The following is a 19851-nucleotide window of genomic DNA, read 5'->3' as shown; positions in this document are numbered from 1 at the left end:
GAAATTCAAAAGCCCAATCAAGCCCACAAGAAAGATGGCGGGAAAGAGAGAGCTAAAACTAAAAGCGGACCATCTCCACCGCCACCAAAAACAAACTCCTCCCTCCCTCTCTCGCTCTCGCGCTCGCTCTCGCCGGAGAAGCTCGAGAATGGCGAAATCCGAGGAGACGAATGCGTGCTGGAGGAAGGAAGTGGACGAGAAGCTGAACCGCCTCCACTCTCTCCTCTTCGGCGCCGACCTCGCTCTGGACCGCCGCGACTTCTCCACCGCTCAGATCCTCTCGCTCCGCCTCCTTGGCTTCCTCGACTCCCAGACTCAAACTGATGTGGACGCCGCCTTCATCCGCCCTATCCGCCGCGAGGCCTCTGCGAAGCTCGACGCCGCTCGCCGGGCCCTCACTCCTGACTCCGATCGGTAGCCTCTTTCTCTATCTCTCTCTCTCTCTCTAGATCGTTTGTTGTAGATGTTTACACTTCCGACGTGCAATGTGTTTTCCGTTCGTCAATCTTTAGGTTAGAGTCTAAATCAGCCTTGGAACATAGTTATGAAGCGGAAATGAGGCTTGATTTGAAAGGCGTTGGACAGCGCTTGATTGCTCGTTGTCAAAAGGACGTGGAGCTAATTGACCTGGATTAGTTTACTTGATTGCACAGAAGATAAATTCACTGTATAATCTATTTCCTGTGTTGACTGTTTGAGCTTTTATAGAACCTAAATCTGATTCTACATTCCGATGTCTTTCACTATTCTGGTGGAATATTTAAGTAAAAGCTATGCTCGCTATAAAGCACAAATTCACTTCCACTTCAGCCCCTAGTCATTCGGATGGTTTGTGAAGGTTGGACATCACCCCGATCAAAGTTCGTTTTCTAGTAGTGAGGAAAGCAATGGCACTGGAAAACTGTCAAATTTCTAATACTTTGGAAGGATGGTGTAATTTAATAAATGCTCACTACTTGTCTGTTCTGTACTCTTCGTGATGGATTGTCTACCTTCAGCCGAGCATTTCAATTGGCAGACAGAGCTCCTGGTAGTGTTTTTGGCTCGAAGGGTGGCATTGACATGGAGAAATTAAAACAGTCAGCATACTTTCGTGCTCTTCTTCAGCATTCCAATGGAGATTCGAAACAAATGGTATGAAACGATGATGTACGTTATTCCGGTGTGCGTGTCCTCTCATTTTGTTATCTTTACAAACTTTGGAAATTAAAGATAACCGTGCTTAATCCCTACATGATGAAAATGTTGCTAATACACTCAATGATGAAGATCAATCATGTCTAATAAAATTTGTTCTTCCTCTCAGGATGACCAGTTTGATAGGAAGGACAAGTTAGATAAGACAGCCAAAATTCTGAAACAAGCAAAGTTGGCATCTTTGTATGGAAACAACCTTATTAGACAGAGCACCATCCCCTGCAAGAATTCTCTGACTTCCAGGAGTAATAACTCTGAGGATTGTGTCATTTTAGATAAGCCCCATCCTATTTGCAGCCATTCCAAGACTACTATTCTTTCGCCATTTCCAAAGGTCGAAGAAGAGAGATCTCACGATAATGCTTTTGGGGCAAAGCGTGTTCACATGGAAATAAGTAACCCTGGGAATGATTTTGGGAAGTCGCCATCCAATGATGAAGAATCTAATGGTGATGTGGCTGGCAATGGATTTGTGACTGCAAGAGCCAAATTGGTATCTTCCTGTTTGTTTCTCTTTTAGTAAGATAGTTAGCCTGTCGAACTATTATTTTTTTCTTCTTTATCTACTACAGACAGGATTATTTTCTTATTTGGAAGGAATGCATTTCATTTATTGTGAAAATGATGTCAGGCATAGCTCCACACATTATTTTATGAGATGGAACCATCCTATGAAATGATTATGCTTGTAATGCTTAATCTTCCTTGCGACAAGCGCTGGTGGAAAAAAATTCTAAAAGAGAAAAATTGTTATCACTTTCCTTAAGTTATTTTCAGTGGGACTTTGCCTATTGTATGTGAAGTCCTTTCACATTAACATATTATACCCTGTGGATGCCTATTTTTATGATGGACATGATGTAGCTGGAAAGAGTTTTAATCAAAATTTTATTTCATGCTACTTGAGGCATGAAACAGTTTGGATTTTGTTCTATGCAGCCAGATAAAAATTGGCTATTTAGATCAAGAATGTAACTGTGTGTTCAAAGTTTTATAATGACAAAAGGTGTGACAAGTTTATCAGGTTTGGCCACAAAACTTCTTTCGCTAATTGTGGGTAATGGATTAAGTAGTCTTCTGTATGTGTGGTCACATGGAGCCACCCGTTACATAAGCTTTTTGGCCTATAGGAAATGGAGGCAAGGCGAAGGCATGGTTTGGCAGGATCACCTAGTGCTTCTCTGTCTCCCCAAAGTGATTCCATTGGTAGGGGCTATGGAGGGAGATCGTATGGTTCCATAAGGCGTGGTGTTCGGGGTAATTTTATTCCCCCCATCAGATCCAATGGAAATAGCATGGGAAATATGACTTCACGAGTTGCAGGAAAGTCTGATGATGGAATAGATGACTCCACAAAGAGATGGTAAGTTCATAAATAGGTTGTAATTTGTAGGTTAATAGCACACAGTGCCACTCCTAGCCATTTATAAGTATCTTTAACTTTTTCATTCATAAAGTACGCTTGCCACACGTGTGTTCTTTGTAGAGAACTGTGATCAACTGGTTGGTTTTTGAAGAAACACTCTGTCATCTCTGATTTTCCTAGCTCAAGGATCAAAAAGTTTTAGCAGCCTTGTTCTTTCTATTGCATGATAGTAATCTCCTATTGCATTCTATTGCATTATACAGCTTGGAAATGCTCTGTGGTCCTGATGGAGAGCTTCCAGAAAAATTGAGGAACTTAGAACCTCGTCTCATTGAACATATTAGTAATGAGATTATGGATCGGGATCCTAATGTTCGCTGGGACGATATAGGTAATATGAGATGTAACATTCCTGTCTTTACGAGAAATGAGAAAAACAGATTTGAGTCCTTTTTTCACTTCATAGTGTGTGAATTTGTTATAATATGCTCGCACTGCTGGATAATTTTGTAGCGGGACTGGAGCATGCTAAAAAGTGTGTGACAGAAATGGTCATATGGCCTTTATTACGTCCTGACATTTTTAAAGGATGTCGTTCTCCAGGAAGAGGTCTTCTTCTGTTTGGTCCTCCGGTATGAATTATACTATTCTATATGGTGGATGGATACTTTTATGTAATGAAATTGTGTATATAATGCTTTGCCCGTTTAGGGCACAGGGAAAACAATGATTGGCAAAGCTATAGCTGGAGAGGCAAAAGCAACTTTCTTTTACATATCTGCCAGTTCATTAACAAGCAAATGGGTATGTCTTTTAGCTGGATTTGGTTTTACTCTTTGTTTTGCATGTATGATAGACCAGAAGCGAAGAAGCATTTACAAAATAAGAATTCTAACTTTTATTGTGTTTTTAGATTGGTGAAGGTGAAAAACTGGTACGCGCGCTTTTTGGAGTTGCACATTGTCGCCAGCCTGCTGTAATATTTGTTGATGAAATAGACTCTCTTCTTTCTCAGGTAAGATGTATTCTTATCACCCTTGACAAGCCTGGAAGGGATCATATAGATGCTCATTTTGGTGTTTGCACGAGTTTACTGGATTATAGGAGCGGGGTAGAAAGATTATGTATGTCTTTAAATTGAGATACTCTGATTATGCACGAAGTAAAAAATGCGCTCAAGCAATTAAGGTTAATTGCTATAGTTAGTGGCAGAAACAAGAACTTCATTGAACTCTATAAATTGTTGCAGCGGAAGTCGGAAGGGGAACATGAATCAAGCAGACGCCTCAAGACGCAGTTCCTCATCGAAATGGAAGGCTTTGATAGCGGCAGTGAGCAAATTCTTCTAATAGGTATTAGTGAGACCCTTAACATAGTCTAAAATTGCCTGCTGTTGAATTTGAAGACAGTATATTCCCCGAAACACAATTGCTTTAGAAGGCTTGATTTAACTACATTTGATTGCTCGTTGCTTTACCATCTTAGGTGGTTTGGTGCATTGTCGTTGTATTTATAAGAGGGGGCAAAATGCTATTGTCTAATCAGGAAGGTCAAACATTTAGGAATGAGCGAATTAAATGGATGCCTCAATTAGGATTGCTTGAAAACTGAAGTCTGAAGTATGTAGTAAGACCACAAATTAATGTCAACAACCAATTAAATCGATTACACGGTTGTAGAGGATAGACAAAATTCGTGCTTGTCATTCTGAAACTTGCAAGCATCATGGTTTGGCAGTCCCATGTTTTAAATAGTTGATACTATTGCCAAATGTTTCTACCTTCCTCGGCTGTAGTGAATTTCACTTTCCAAAAGCAAAAAAAATTAGTGAAATCTTCGAAGAGCAGGGGCTAGTGGTCATTTTTTAGATGATGGTGAATGTGCAAAACAAGTTTGGTGAATTTTTCAGTTTACTCTTTATGTAATGAGTTGTTACTTAATCAGTTTGTTCTTTAGCTCGAGGCCTCCTAGAGTGTGGATCCCTCTGATATGTAGAATGAAAATGCTACTCGTCTCAAAACACTGTAGGTTATGTGAGGCTGGTATAAAAAGCGGGATATTCTATGTTAAATTTGAAACTCTTTGAGATTTAGTTTTTGTTGTAAATATAAATGCAATGGAAAGTAATACACCATACTAAAGTATGGCAATAGGTTTCCACATTACAGTGGATCTTGGTGAAGGCACACTGCATTACCAACTTCCTCATCAATTCACTTCTCATGTTCAATCGCTCTTAGCCTTCTATTCTGACATATTTACACATGATGTTGTGAGTTCTTTTTTGCACAATATATTGAAAATGGATTGGGATGATATGCTTTTTTCTTATATAATCAGGAGCAACTAACAGACCTCAAGAACTTGATGAAGCAGCACGGAGGCGACTGACCAAAAGACTCTATATTCCCCTCCCTTCATCAGGTGCCTCTCATACTTGTGTTGGCTTTCTGTATTTTTTTTTTTTTTTCTGAACATACTGTAAGGCGGAGTTAACTGCCTTTTTTTATATCATGTAAAGAAGCAAGGGCTTGGATTGTACGTAATTTACTAGAGAAGGATGGTCTCTTCAAGCTTTCGAGTGAGGATATCAATATCATATGCAACCTGACAAAGGGTAATAGCTATAACAAACCCAAACCTGAGTTAGTTAACTGTTTGCTGCATGCCATTGAGTCAGGAGAACTTCCGAGTTTTGTTTGGGATATTTGTCCTTACACACCTAGAACTAGTTCTCAGGGTATTCAGGATCGGACATGAAGAATTTGGCAAAAGATGCATCGATGGGTCCCCTGAGAGAGGCACTCATACAGGGAATAGAAATCACGAAGCTGAGAAAGGAGGATATGCGTCCAGTAACCCTTCAGGTAACTACATGCACAGCTACCACTGCCACACAAGTACTTGCCCAACATCGTAAGAGGCATAGTTTGACTCACTTTCTGAATCAATATAGGACTTTGAGAACGCATTGCAAGAAGTTAGGCCCTCAGTTTCCATTAGCGAACTTGGCATCTATGAGGAATGGAACAAGCAATTTGGGAGCTTATCGCTTTAGAAGTCATTCCTGCCAACGCTGAGCGTGAAGCTTGTAATTATACGAGCGACTTCATCCTTCCATCACTCCATGGAGAACTAAGGGTTAGCGATTCCCTTCTTTAGTAGTTAACATGTATTATCTTTTCCACAAGCATGCATAGCTAAGTCCAGAAAAAGAATGCTTGGCAAAAAGGGAAAAGAAAAACACGGGTCAAGAATGCACAGTTTGGTGAAAAGTCATTATAGAAGGTCCCAAGCTTGCGTGGTTTAATCTATCTATATAGATCGGCGTCTAAGTGGATAGAGGAACGATCTCTGTTCAAATTTTTTCTATCATGCGTTCAGCTAGCGACACCTCATCCATCGTCCAAAAAAAAAAAAAAAACAACAATTGATGATGATAATAATAAAAGGAAGAAAGGTAGAAGAGACAGTTGAATAATGAAAGAGGTCCTACAACAGTTAATACAGGAAATCCGTGATAATACTAAACAAAAAAAAAGTGCTTCGTCTCCGTTCACCATCTTATCGCTTGGAAAATCTTTCCCACGTGAACTTATCCTCCCCGAAAAGCCCATGTGCCCTCTATCCTTCTCTAGAAAAATCCAACTTGGCTTTCTGACATCTTGAGACCGAAAACGTACTTGGGCAACGAATCATAACCTACCCCTGGATGACACATAGTTGAACTGGCACCTGAGACACATCATCCACAGCATGCTTGATATTGAGGGTGGTTGATCTGACGAACGCAACCTTAACCGGGTGAACTAATGTAACAGTAACACGACTCCACTGTCACGTATGCACAGAAATAACAATAAGATCGCTCCGTGATATTACGATAAATTTCTGCACAGGGGAAAGGGCTCCGCGTCTCGGAGAGCAGTCAGTTGCAGCTCGAAGACGAGTTATGGGGTACCCAAAAAAAAAAAAGGGAATAATGCGATGTTACATTAACCCAATGATCTAAAATCGGGAGCATTTGCTCCGATCAATCGGGCAAATTCATTGCCATCGTGCTTAGAAATGTTTCTTTTTCGAATCCTGACTGGGAGGCCGCCAGCCATGTGGGCTGTCAAGAACGGCACGAAAACTGGACAACCTTGATTCACCGGTTCGACGTCGAACCGGCGCAGAATTGAAGCTACCACATACTTCATCTGAATAAAAGCCATCTCCTTCCCTATGCAATCCCTCGGCCCCGCCTGAAAAACCGGGTATTTATACGGGCACATCTTCCTTATTTCTCCGGTCCCGCCCTTCTCCGGTTCGAGAAGCCACCGGTTCGGTCTGAACTCAAACCAATCCTTCCCCCACAGCTGTTCCATCCTTCCCATCCCATAAGGGATATAAGTTACCCTATCTCCTGATTTCACGATTGTGCCATCAGGCAAAACATCATCTTCGACGGCATGCTTGGAGTCCCAGGCCACGGGCGGGTAGAGCCTCATGGACTCCAGTAGACATGCATTTAACAGCTTCAATTCCTTAAGCGATTCATAGTCCAAGTTGCTCCTTCTCTTCTTCACTACAAGTTCGACCTCTCTCACCAAGTCTTGCTTTATGTTTGGATGTTGAGAAAGCAGCCAGAAAAGCCATGTCATGGCGGCCGAAGTCGTGTCTCTTCCCGCCATTATGAAGCTTATCATAAGGTCTCTTATCGTTCTCTCATCATGCCCTGCTAAGATCAGGCGAGAGAGGAGATCGTCATTGCCAGAAGCTGCTCTTTCATTCATGTCCCTGATTTTGTCTCTAATCACTCGTGACACAAACACGTGGACTTCCTGGACCGCTTCCTTCAGCCTCCGCTCTGACCCGACTCTGATCAATCTCTTGATCTTCCACGAGAGAGACAGAGTGGCGGCCCCACGACGAGCACAGATCTCCGATGACACGTCGAAAGCTTCGGCAAGCGGACAAATGGGGAACGTAGGATCCAGCGAACGGTGTTGCTCAGCAGTCCCCAACGAGACCTTGCATATCATGTCGAATGTAAGTCTCTTTAGGAGGTCCTGCAAGTCCACTGCCTTGTTTTCTGTCAATACTGACTGCATGACCGGCAACAACCGGTTCTCAACTTCCTCGCGCAACGTGTTCATCACGTACTCCCGCAGCGAGTTGGTGCTGAATTCATGGCTCACGAGCTTGCGCTGAGTTCGCCATAGCTCTCCATCCACATTGAAAATGCCATGCCCGAGAAAATCACCCAATACTTCAGTAAACGGTTTGCCCTTTGGGTAGTTCTTGAAGTTGGTCTTGAGCATGTACTGGACATTCTTCAGGTTCGCCGTCACAACGGTGCGCTTGGCGCCCAGCCGCCGCACGACGATGGTGTTGGTCGGGGATTGGGACAGGAGTTGGGTGTACCAGTCCAAAAGGCGGCGCCTGTTTTTGTAGAAGGATATCAAGCACCCGATGACGGGGTAGCTTGGTGGGCCATGGCCGGAGAAGGTGACGGCTTGTTGAAAGAACTTGGCGTTGAGCACATGAAGGAAGTAGAGGACTGTGAAGAAGAAGGCAGTACTGAGAGTCTGCCATGCAATGAAAGTGAAGATCATGGTTTGTGTCTTGCCTTACAGGTAAAGAAGCAAAAGTTAGGATATGTAAAGGAATAGAGCCTGTTGATAGGAGGATATGCGCTATTGACCGGTACTTGTGTAGGGTTGTTATTGGAGGCTGTTTTCGGATTCTAACATGTGAAGTTCATGCTAAAGACTAGGTGGGGGAAAGTTCGTTCCTTCTTTTATGAAAGGGTGGTTGATGAGGGCAGACAATGGGTTTATTTTCAGAGTTGCTGTCGTTTCCTTGCAACGACAAGGGTATCTGAACATTTCGATTCGATGAGTTGGGACTTGTTTAATCATTAAGCATCTCGACAGTGCCCGTCGATTCGCATGCTCGACTCGAAGGAGATTCGACGGGCACAGTTTCGTGGATCTGGTAACTCTCTCGAGAACTACAAACTCCGCTCTCATCTCAGCATGTTAGGCGAGAGATTGCCGGAGAGAAAAAAAAGGGCACAAATATGAGGAACCGAGCTCGTCGCTCGTGGTCCCTAGGACCACACACTGCATCACCATTAAAGAGGCTGGGGCACGACGGTCGAAACATCGTGCGCATCCGGATCGATCGATCCGATGGTCGGGAGACATTGCATGGTCGAGCTGATCCTGACCGACAGCAAACCAGATAATGGGGTCGATGCTACCCCAATTAGGAAAAAAACGAAGAGAATTTCGTGGATGGGGGCGACTCCATGGAGATTTCACACACCGGAGGGTTTGTCCGTTCCTGACGGTGAGTTAATGCTTGTTTTATGGATCGAAGAGAAACGAAAAATCCGCATTAAAATTGATAAATTGGCAATGGAAAAAAAAATGTTTATAGCTATAAAAGGGTGGGAAGGGGCGACTAAAGCAACCGTCCCTTCGAGCGCTATCATAAGAATCTGCACCCGCTCCGTAATATTTGATTCGGTTCACGCCTACCCAGTATATCCATAGGCGCATGGTCATCGCAGTCCGTCCGACGTGCCGCAAGCGAATGAATTGACAAATCGAGAATAGCTAATGCCACGAGCAGAGAGGCTTATGATGATGCATATATCGAACGGTCACTGGCTACTACAAGGGTCCAAATATTTCCGGCCAGTGCTGACGTAATAAATTCCCAAAAAACATGTCATCCGTGAGGGCGTGTCCCATGTAATTCTCTACTTCCGTAGAAGTGTCGATTACACCTCACTTTTAATCTTCAGAGAGTGGCTTGTCCCACAATAGATCGAGACTAAAGCAGAATAGGGCAGATGGCCACTGGAAAGATAAAAAAAACAGTGACAACAACTATAATTGTCGGACGCTTTTTGAACCACCAATCTAAGGTCCATCAATAGCTCACCAAATGATCACACAAGTAATTTTTAAAAATGGAAAAAAAAAACATTAAATTTGCTTAAACACTCGCTTGAGAACTTGGGTTCCACCATCGGAAATTCCTTTTTTTTTTTTTTTTTTGCCTTTTTAAAATGAAAGTAAAGCCGAAAAATTTACTCAAAAATTTCTTCTTCTTCTTCTTCTTCTTTTTTTGGTCTCATCTAGAAGAACCCGCATGGTGGAATTTAAAATTTTAAATCACAGTCGCCGGTGTCGACCCCACTATGTCCTTATCCAAACCACGACAAGTGCACTACCTCCCAATGAATCAAGACAACCATGCATCGACATCAATCCTTGCAGTGATACAACATAGATATGTGGAGATACTTTGTCCAAGAAATCCTAAATTTACCATAAGGCAGTCAATTCAATCTTAATCCTTTCAATTATGCCAATTTTATCCAAAACCCTTTGATGATTTGTCAAGTCGATCATAAACTTTTCAATTGTGTCGGTGCGGTTTTAAACATTTTGGACGATTTGTCAATTTAGTCCCAAACCTTCTGATGATTTGTCAATATCGTCATTTAATAATAAGAGCATGGTTAATTTGACAAAATTTCAGAATGTTTAAGATTAAACTGACACAATTGAAAGATTTGGGATCGAAGTAGCCATCGTAAATATGTCTAGGACTTTTTAGACAGTTATCCCTATGTACGTGCACATCTCGTTTCCAACACACATGAGACATTACAGGACCCTTTCCATTACGCTCTTGATCTTTAGAGCTAGGTTGAAATATGTGTGTCCCCGTGAATTATTTGATTCTCTCTCTCTCTCTCTTTTATTTTTATATAAATAAATAGACCAACGAACTCATCGGTCAATAATGATTGTGTGCGTTAGTCACGAAGTCGTAGTAAATGACGCAATCGGTGCGCTTCTAGTGCTAGTGGGAGCTCCCCAATCATGGACGAATTTGCAAATAATTGAGCTAGGAACGGACGAATGAGCACAAAATTTTCTCTCTCATTTTCCAATGTCCCTTTTTTTTGTTTTTTGTACACTATTTCAAAGGGTTAATTTAAGCCGACAAGTGCCTTGACACCCGGAACCTTCATCTTCTTTTGCATCCACACAGTTCTAGTGGGACTGAGAGTTTTCAACACTAGCGTGCTCTAAAAGCTGTTCATCTAAGGATTGGTTGCAAGATGATGATTGTGAGATTGCTCACCATCTAACAATCATGTCATAGAAGATCGCCGGAAAAGGAGAAAACAATGCAAAGAAGATATGTATGAGATAATATTCTTTTCCAGAATCGTTTGTGACAATATCCTTCTACGATTCGAAATTGGCGAGTACTTGCGAACTTCGATCATCTTGCATGGCAACCCTTTTGCGGTTATTTTCACGACATCATCGTGGGTATCTCTCTCTATAGCAGAAAGTGGTAAAAAAAAAAAGAAATCGAATGAATTCAGTCTCTAATGCTGTGTTAGGAAACATAATTGCGAACTTCGATCGTGCCGCATAGCGGCGATCGTGTTGCGGTCATTTCCACGATACCATCCGGAGTGTCTCTAAGGTAAAAAAGAGATTGGATTTGGTCTCTAACGCTACGTAAGAAAACACAATACCGAGTATCAATCTCGTCCAAGCATTCATGAGCTTCGATCTTATTGCATAGTAATCGATTTACCATTATCGTCACAACATCATCGAAGGTATCTCTCCAGCGAGAAAGGGTACAGAGAAATGGGGTCCAAAAAAAAAAAAAAAACGTGTTGAAACTCCAATGTGTCTGCCAGGCGGTTTCTTGAAGCAAAAGATTCGAATATTGAAAACCAGTGTACTCTCAAAAAAATCTAACACCGGACAAATCTCATCTGTTTTCCTTCTTGGCAAATAGTTTTCTTTCTGGTATCCGAGAAAGGTATGAACCGGGGTGGGTACGAAAAAACAAACGCAGCTCATTAAAAAAAAATATATATATATATATTATTAATTTAATGTTTTTCTAAAACGTGGGTTTATTGCAATCGATCAGGAAAAAAAAAAGAAAGTATCATGAGCAACAGGAATTAAATAAAAAGACAATAAGGTTGTCCACTGGTTTCGTCGTTGTCGTACATGCGTATTTTATCGAACTGACTATCAAAGTCTTGCGAAAACGACGAAGGATGAAGGCAAAGATGGTTTTTTCATTTTGTTAATCTTCTTCGAGTTTTGGAGGTTGCTTCTCACGGGTTCACATTGTAATGGCAGCGGTGGTATATAATAAAAAGAGTTTCGCGACGTTGGAACACGTGCTGCGACCAAAAGCCCAACGCAGACAAGAAGACCCAACTCGTGTATCTCCTCGGACGGTGCTAGATGTGAATAATGACACCAATGGCGGTTCAACTTTTAGTTCAATATTCAATGTAAGCCTTGAGTTTAGTTTAATGTTTGATGTGGTCTATATACTTTTAATTTATTCAATATGGTTTCTGAACTTTAGCTAAATATGTAATGTGGTCACCGAGTTTTTAATTAGTTCAATGTGGCCCATGAACTTTTCGTACATATTCAATGTGATCCATAAACTTTTAATTTAGTTCATTAACTTTTGGTACATGTTCGGTTTAGTTTCTGGACAATGTTCAATATTGTTTCCAATCTTAAATTAGTGAAATTTTTTTTTCACATTAAACAAATTAAAAGCTCGGTAACCACATTGCAAATATTGAGTTAAAGTTCATGGTTCATTTATATTATTTTCTCTTAATAAACATAGAGAAACAAGATTTAATATCCGGGATGGGTTGGCATCGTACTTCTGAGACAACAAGACCTTATAAATAAAGATGTTAGTATGGCCTGTGATGATTGTCTCGACAATAACTCTAGTTTTCAACTAAGCACATGGCGTGGCCGACATTAACGCATGTGATAATTGATATAACAATGAAAGATCTTTCTCAATAAGATGCAAGACATTTATCGAGCAACTAAATACAAAAATATTACGGTTTTAATGTACTACTTTTCCAACAGGGAAAAGTATCAGAAAACTCCTAAATTTATTGTATTGACGCCAATTTAGTTCTAAACGTTTTGATCTTGTATCAATTCAGTCCTTCTAACTAATTTTAACCGAATATTACTTACGTGAATGCCAGTCTATGTAGCACGACCGATGCTGGCGTAGACATTATCAAATAATATTTCAATAATAATTTTTTTATTTTTTATTTTATCTATGTTTTTCTTCCTCCTCTTTCCGGTTTCGACGAGGCCGCCCTTGCTAGATTTGATGAGGCTAGGCATCACCAGGCGCGGGTTGGCCTTACCGGGCCTCGCCTTGCCCAAGCCACACCCAACGAGGCCACCCTAACCTGGGCATGGGTTGGCCTTGCCTATTGGCCTTGCTGGCGCTCGCCCTCTCTCAGGCCACCTCACTGGCCATGGCTATGCCGGCCACCGGAAAGAGGAGAAAGAAAAACAGAGAGAAAAAAAGAAAGAAAACAATAAAAAATAAAAACATCAAGAATTCTTACAATATCATATAAAAATGTTTACGTTAGCGCCAACCGTGCAACATAAGCCCACCGGATCTATGTCTATTATATTCCACTAAAATTAATCGGAATGATTGAATTGACAATAGATCAAAAGATTTAAAATTAAATTGGCACTATTATAAGGTATAGGACAATTGGCACTAGTACCGTAAACTAGTACAAGGTTCGATTACGAATTTGTGATGGGCTCGCTAAATTTGAGAACGCCCCCTTTATCCCCTTCGCTTTTAAACCTCAGCATCCGCGTCATTCCGAAAGATCAAGAATTTCACCTTTTGCTTTTTCCTGCATCCAAAACACGCCCGAAACGATTCTCAACTCCAACTTGGACTTACCGTGTCGTCCAACGGAACATCTTCCACCAACGCCACGCCCTTCAGTTGTGCTCACATGCTCCGAGATCATTTAAGAATTTCGCATCCCGTTGCTCCTTCCGAAGCCGAATTATTTCAATTGGGCTCACATGCATTACGATCATTTAAGAGTTTTTTTTTTTATCCCGGTGCTCCCTCCAAGGTCGCGTTATCATGGAAAAGAGCTAAGCACGCAAATTCAGAGCCACAATACTTATATCTTTGTCTCAGCCCACTTGTGGCTGGACCCGTTCGCGAGGCACCCAGGTTCGTTTCCTTCTTAATGGATTTCTCTGGGGGCAAACAAAATGCACGATCGATATTCGCGAACCCAAGGGCCCAACACAGAAGACTGCGCAAGTCTCGGACAATGCCATGAAGATTTTGGTTTCTAGTGGACAAAGACTCACTAAACTTGCATTGTTCTTGGTGTCTAGCGGAAAAAGACTCACTAAACTTGCATTGTTCAGCTGATTAGGTGTGGTAAACGATAACACACCATAACTATTCAATAGCACATGAGAAACACACCATAACACGCTCCCCATGAGAAAGAGTCCACGAATCTTGGTAAACGACTCGTCGTCTACATCTTCGAGTGACCGACCCGTACCTGAACGCGATGCCAGGAAGTGTTCAGTATCCCTCTCAAGTTCCAAATGGTTTCCACGTTTTCTGGCTGGACATTAGCTGCAGCATCAACCTGAAATAACAAAAAAAAAGACGCATCAAGACACGCGAGTCGAATCAGCAAGATCATCAAAGAGAAGACTGATGGATACTCGGGCTTATATCAGACATTCAGATCATTGAGCCTCTTAGTCAAATTCATGATTTAAAGGAGCAAAAACAGCTATTAATATTCCTGATCAGTAGCTCCGCCTGCGTTGCTTAGGCAAATAGGGCACTTAGCAATACTGATCAATACGAAACGTACTCCCTAATAACAACCATTCAAATTAAAAAGAAACAACCTATGCTTACAAGCAAACAGTACCATGAGAAAAGCAGTGCCTGAAACAAACAGCATGTGTCAAAGTATGTCTACATTTTAGCTTCTCTGGAGCAAAGATTGTATAACTATCAGCCCTCACTATGTTGTGAGTGCCGTGCAACAAGAGGTAAATAACCAGAAGAGGATTTGTACTTTGAGATTCATCCAATCGTAATAGGCTATTACGAGCCTTTGAGACTGATAACGGGGGAGCTGCAACAAGCTTTGTCACATCAAGGAAACAACATACCGCTTTTGCAACAATCTCAGTACTGTGAGAAATATCAACTGTAGCTTCAAAAAGCACCCACGCCCACTTGTCACTGCAAATATCACTAGAAACATAGGGAAAGCCATCCTTTTGATATCTAGAAGCCTCCACCCAATTCTTGCCACCATCAATGGAAATGTCAACCCTCTCAATTCCGCGTCCACCTCCTGATGCTGCATATCCACTAACCTTCACCTGCGTCATGATTCATTCTTCGTTCAGGCGAATAACTTCTACAAATTAGGGAGTCCCCTGAATAGCAGCATAAAAAGACACCAACATTGACTTGGGAGCATCAAGAGTCCAAGAAATATTTATTAACCTCAGAGGTGAAACTGAAAGAACCGCGCATTAGTGGATGGCCAACCATGGCTAATATTGAACAACCCTATGTTGGGCAGGGATCAAATTCAGATTTCCCTCAATTTTCACTTTTGTTATTATTTTACTTGAAGCCACAATATTTACTTTTCAAAAAACACTTCACAAGTTTATATGCGAAACCTTTGGTTATTGTACAGTAAATCCTTTATGATTGCATGAATTCTCTAGCCTCTATTATCCCTGCACTGTGAAACAACTTAGAAATCCAAACGTAGAGATATCAACAAACTTCTCCAGTACCTAAGAGTCGCAAAACTAATAAATGTAGGACATGGAGTAAGGCTCATACTAATACCAAAATTAAACCTAGCACATGGATAGGATTAAGATGAGCCTTTTTCCCTTTGGTAAGATAAACAAAAGTACAGGTGCATGCCAGACCACCATAGATACATAAATAGCATGCGAATCAACAGAATTCTGTGCATGCCGCAATTTTCCGACTAATGAATTGTAATATCTATGCAAGTAAAACTGTTGATCATAGTCGAACCTTTCCAGGTTGTACTGTATTCACATCGTCCAAGGAGCATATTGCACACTGCAGCACAAAATCAAGCAATTAGTGCAACTATATGACATCAAAACAAAAGGTAATAAACCACTATAGTTCAACGAACGAAAGTTCATCATTCTGCACTAAATCTATCCCTCAGAGATAAGTCCTTCCTATAGAACAAGAGAAACAAACAGAATGCGACATTGTTTTTGAGCGTTCCACAATAAAATAAGTTTTCTGGCACAATGATAATTACAAACTGAATGAGGCATCCAACTTCAAGGCAAGACAAAGGTAGCTGCGCTATTAGAGATTTGACATATTCCAATGTGGGAGTTGATTCATAATGAAATTACCTGAACAGGGAAATCCATCTGAGGCTTCCTTGTTGCCCAATCAATATTATCCCAATCTACTGAAGGTGGAAACATCTTGTAGTCCCTTTGCATGAAGAAGCCCTGAAAGACAACAATTGTTACCTAAATAACATGAGAAGACAAGATTGAGCTGTGTAAACTTCGACAAAAGATAACTTTATCCGACCTGGCACTCTTCAGCAATTACATTGATGGAGTCTAACCATTTCACAGAGCGGGCACCAATAACACCCGGGACAACCACTCGCAAAGGGTAACCATGATCCCTGTTAAGAGTCTTTGGCAGGATAGGAAAACTGTCAATCCTAGACACACTGCTACAGGTTTTATATCTTGACAATGAAAGGAGAAGCAAAGAGAAAGTGATATTTGCAAAGAAGAGTATACACAGATGAAGCAGAAGCATAATCAACTATTTTGTGATAGAACGCTGTGATGTAAATTACCATATATGTTTCCATAAGGACAAGTTCACTAACCTCACCATTCATCTCATAAGCAAGCAAAACATCAGCTTCAGGGTTTGTAGCCTGGCTTAATGGGATTGATGCTTTGTAGGGCCCTCCATTCTCCTCCTAAAGGTTATCATTACAAAGCAATTTGACATTTAAAAGTTCCAAACAGAGACTGCAATTTGTTGATATTTACGCATGGAACAGCAAAGTAAGAATGATAAACAAACTGTAGAAACATTCTTCTGCATGTAGAGACAGCCATAATTATGAAATTCTTTTTCAGATCTTAAAAACTGAAAAAAGGATCAGGTGAAAAATAACTAAAAACACCGTGCTTCCAAAAATGTTAAAGTGACTCAGAATAGAGCACAACGTCCTAATTTCCGCCCCTTTTTTTTTTTCCTCGACAGAAAAAAATTGCCAAGAATAAATAGATTGAACCAGTACCTTACATTTGTCAATGCTCACAAATTCAACATGTTTTCCACCTAATGTAGTCCCACTTGTCAACTTAGGTACTCCAACGAGCTCAAGAACGTCAGCCAACTTGGCGCCACCCCACACAGCTGGACATATCAGTACAATGATTAGCTCCAAACTAAAGAAAAAAGAAAAAAAAAATTGGGTCAAAATAAGGTTGGAAAACTGCTAAAATATTTCCAAACTCTTAAGAGAATTAGGTGTCTACAATCCATACTGCCTTTTCACATACATAAGCCAAAGAGAAACTTTTCTTTTACCATTTGTGATAGGAGTAACAGAACATCTAGATGCAATGAGTTTGTATTCTGACGGAGGGGAAAAAAAAAAAAACCAACCTGAACTTGGGTCCTCAAGCACAGATCTATGCAAAATGAACATCACGATATCAAGACACGAGATTTTTTTTTCTTTCTTTCCAGCTAGAATCAAGAAGCAAGATAAAGCAATATGATTCAACAGGCAATTGTTCTTACAAGAAAGCCACTCTCTGCATGGAGTTACCAACAAAAGCAAAATTGTAAATTTGAACTCACTGTTGCTGCCAACATGCTAGCAAAATCAAATGTTTCGAGTGACAATGAGGAACTAAAAGAAGAAAATGATGTCTCGAGCCCACAGGGCTCTCCAATCAAATAATCATTTCTGTGACTCAATTATAAAGCCTTTAGGCAGCATTTATAAGATAACTGAGCGACATGTTATCATGTCACGTATAATGAATTTAATCGCCATTTTCCTTTACATCAACACTAATTATAAGAAAACTGGGCAAAATGTTGGAAAGCAATCAGAAGCAACCAACTTATTTGGACTACCCCTACCCTCATTCTTCACCAAATAAAACCAATTATATGTACTTAAAGCATTGAATGGAGCATCAATGGCCAGCTTATCCTGAAAATTGATCCCACAATGGCCCTTGAAAACATGCATGGAATTTATCATATTTCTATTTAAAGCATGAGAAGGAGCATGCATGAAGTTTCGTCCATCACATTGACGTCCATTGTTTGACATGCTTCAGCAATTTACGCGATCCAGATTCCTCTGTAAGCTACTATGGTATGTTTTACAAGAATCATAATGCAGGTAGCTAGCATATTCAACCAACAATTAAGTAACGCACCATTTCCTATTGCAGAGACACCCCAGCCAACACCCCTCACTTTTCTGACCTTGCTCATTGCTGTCCTCCTATTGCCTGCACACTTCACAGCTCCCACAAGCCAAAACAGACAGTCCCCCAACATTTAACCAATCAGAAAACTACTCATCCTCTTAAATAGAGGCACCACAATGTCTCTAAGACGTGTGCCCAGGAAATATGCAGCAAGCATGCAAAAAATAAATGATACCTGTAAAGTAGCAGTAACGTTGTATTTCGGAAGAGCCCTGATATCAGTAGAAAGTCAGTTATTGCCAAGCATTATAAAGAAAACGAGAAAATAGAACACAACTACTGGCATAAAGTACATTAAAAGCACTCTTATGTTCTTTCGACGTTATTTACCAGTCAAACTTCAAGTGAGTCTACATTTGGCACTCACCATAAATCTCTCATTGATATCTTCTTAGGACATTCAATCAGCCCATGGATTGTCACATAGTAGCTGCTCTGCCAGACAGGTGTGAGATCAGTTGTGGCAAGAAGGCTAAGAGTTTATTGTGTGATTCACCCAAAAAAGAAGTATCAACCAATAGCTGCTATTGAATTGGATAAGGAAACTCAACCTATCTAGGTCATCAAGTAGAGGAATGGGTCCGTGATTTCTCTTATAGAACATATCCACTGGAGTCACATAAGATGAAACCAACGCTGAGCGGGGTGGCTCGGCATTGAAAGGCTCCTGCTCAGTCCGCCATAAAGAAAATTAGCACATATTCATCTTATTAGAGTATTATTTATTTGAAATCTACAGAAAACTCGCACTGGCTAAATATATCTCACTCGAACAACTTGACCGCCATATATATTGGACCCCGACGGGAAACAAAACAAATAGCACTCAAGTTCCACACTTTCGGGCATCAGGAAACATCAACTTTGATTCTCTAGTCCCAACAACTGCACAACTTAATATGGTTCAAGTAGCAACGCCTACAAGCCATCATAGTAGCCGATCGTGGCTCAAGTAAAATCGACTAAATGGTTGCCGAGTCTCGAAAAATCGCCAAATTAAACACCCGGCAGTGTGGAGACCGGAATAGAGGGAGGAGTTACATTAGAAACTTCGAACAAACTTGGACAAAACGGTCTACAATGCACATGGAAAAAAAAAAAAAAAAAGCTCATTTCGATTGACAGTCTCGACCAATCTGAAAATTCCCACCTAATACCAGAATTAGACAATCAGCTAGCAGATTCCAAAAGATCAGAAATGCCAAGTGAATCTCCATCGCTACCTCAAAACTGACAGAATCAAAACCGCTCGCATGCATGCACATAGAGCACGATCCGAAACCACGATACAAACCCACAGTACAATTCCAAGGGCCTCATGCGTTAGACGCCACCAGATTCCAGCGATCCCACAGTAGTATAAAAAAGGGCGAAACCAGAGCCACACAAACAGATTGGGAGAAAAAACGAAAGGAAGAAAGAACAGAAATCCGAGAAAAAGCAGGGCGAGAATCGGGAGAGAGAGAGAGCGCGACCGACCTTGGAGTTGACGATGAGAGACGGGTGGCGAGGAGGCTCTCGCGAGTACTCCGACGGTGCTCTCAGCCCTGGCATTTTCTCCTCGCCTCCGGCGACTTCGAACTCCGGAGCTCTCAAATTGAAACCGCCGGAGATGACAGACAGAGAGAGACTGAGTGACGCCTGTTTCTTTAGGTGTTTGATATTTTTTCCGAATGGAATGCCGACTCTGATGCCAATTTTATCGTGGCCAGTACATCAATTCACGGATGGCAACTCGTCCTTTCGCGAAAATACGAATAATTGAAAATACCTTTTGTTAAAAAGTAATCGGTTTAATTATATTTT

General features: G+C 41.1%; 3 protein-coding genes across 5 annotated transcripts; 1 reads left to right on the top strand and 2 right to left on the bottom strand.

The window, feature by feature from the left end:
* The first annotated feature begins 44 nt into the window (after positions 1-44).
* LOC115741366 (ATPase family AAA domain-containing protein FIGL1) lies at positions 45-5954 on the top strand. 3 transcript variants are annotated; one of them, XM_048283344.1, is made up of 13 exons: positions 45-414; positions 999-1134; positions 1307-1690; positions 2328-2560; positions 2827-2954; positions 3077-3195; positions 3275-3367; positions 3477-3578; positions 3813-3915; positions 4904-4987; positions 5088-5180; positions 5303-5430; positions 5520-5954. In XM_048283344.1, exons 1-13 carry the CDS (start codon positions 149-151, stop codon positions 5619-5621), a joined length of 1971 nt encoding a protein of 656 aa, XP_048139301.1. In that variant the 5' UTR covers positions 45-148; the 3' UTR covers positions 5622-5954. The 3 variants fall into 3 exon arrangements, with proteins under 3 accessions (XP_048139301.1, XP_048139302.1, XP_030531100.2); XM_030675240.2 differs by having other exon boundaries at positions 48-414; positions 5085-5180; XM_048283345.1 differs by lacking the exon at positions 1307-1690 and having other exon boundaries at positions 47-414; positions 5085-5180.
* Positions 5955-5994: 40 nt separating this feature from the next.
* On the bottom strand, positions 5995-8163 carry LOC115741260 (cytochrome P450 94B3-like). Its single transcript, XM_030675072.2, has one exon. It carries the CDS (start codon positions 8161-8163, stop codon positions 6559-6561), a length of 1605 nt encoding a protein of 534 aa, XP_030530932.2. The 3' UTR covers positions 5995-6558.
* Positions 8164-13959: 5796 nt separating this feature from the next.
* Positions 13960-19675, bottom strand: LOC115741275 (sulfite oxidase). Its single transcript, XM_030675095.2, has 12 exons — positions 19525-19675; positions 18597-18712; positions 18413-18475; positions 18221-18257; positions 17992-18073; positions 16830-16948; positions 16407-16502; positions 16094-16204; positions 15907-16008; positions 15545-15592; positions 14647-14862; positions 13960-14105 (listed from the first exon to the last, which is right to left on the bottom strand). Exons 1-12 carry the CDS (start codon positions 19597-19599, stop codon positions 13989-13991), a joined length of 1182 nt encoding a protein of 393 aa, XP_030530955.1. The 5' UTR covers positions 19600-19675; the 3' UTR covers positions 13960-13988.
* Between the last annotated feature and the right edge of the window lie 176 nt (positions 19676-19851).

The sequence above is a fragment of the Rhodamnia argentea genome, chromosome 8 (genome assembly GCF_020921035.1).
Source record: "Rhodamnia argentea isolate NSW1041297 chromosome 8, ASM2092103v1, whole genome shotgun sequence".
In the NCBI taxonomy this organism is placed as follows: Eukaryota; Viridiplantae; Streptophyta; class Magnoliopsida; order Myrtales; family Myrtaceae; genus Rhodamnia; species Rhodamnia argentea.
The sequence above is the reverse complement of the archived record's forward strand: the minus strand, read 5'-3'. Positions and strand labels throughout refer to the sequence as shown.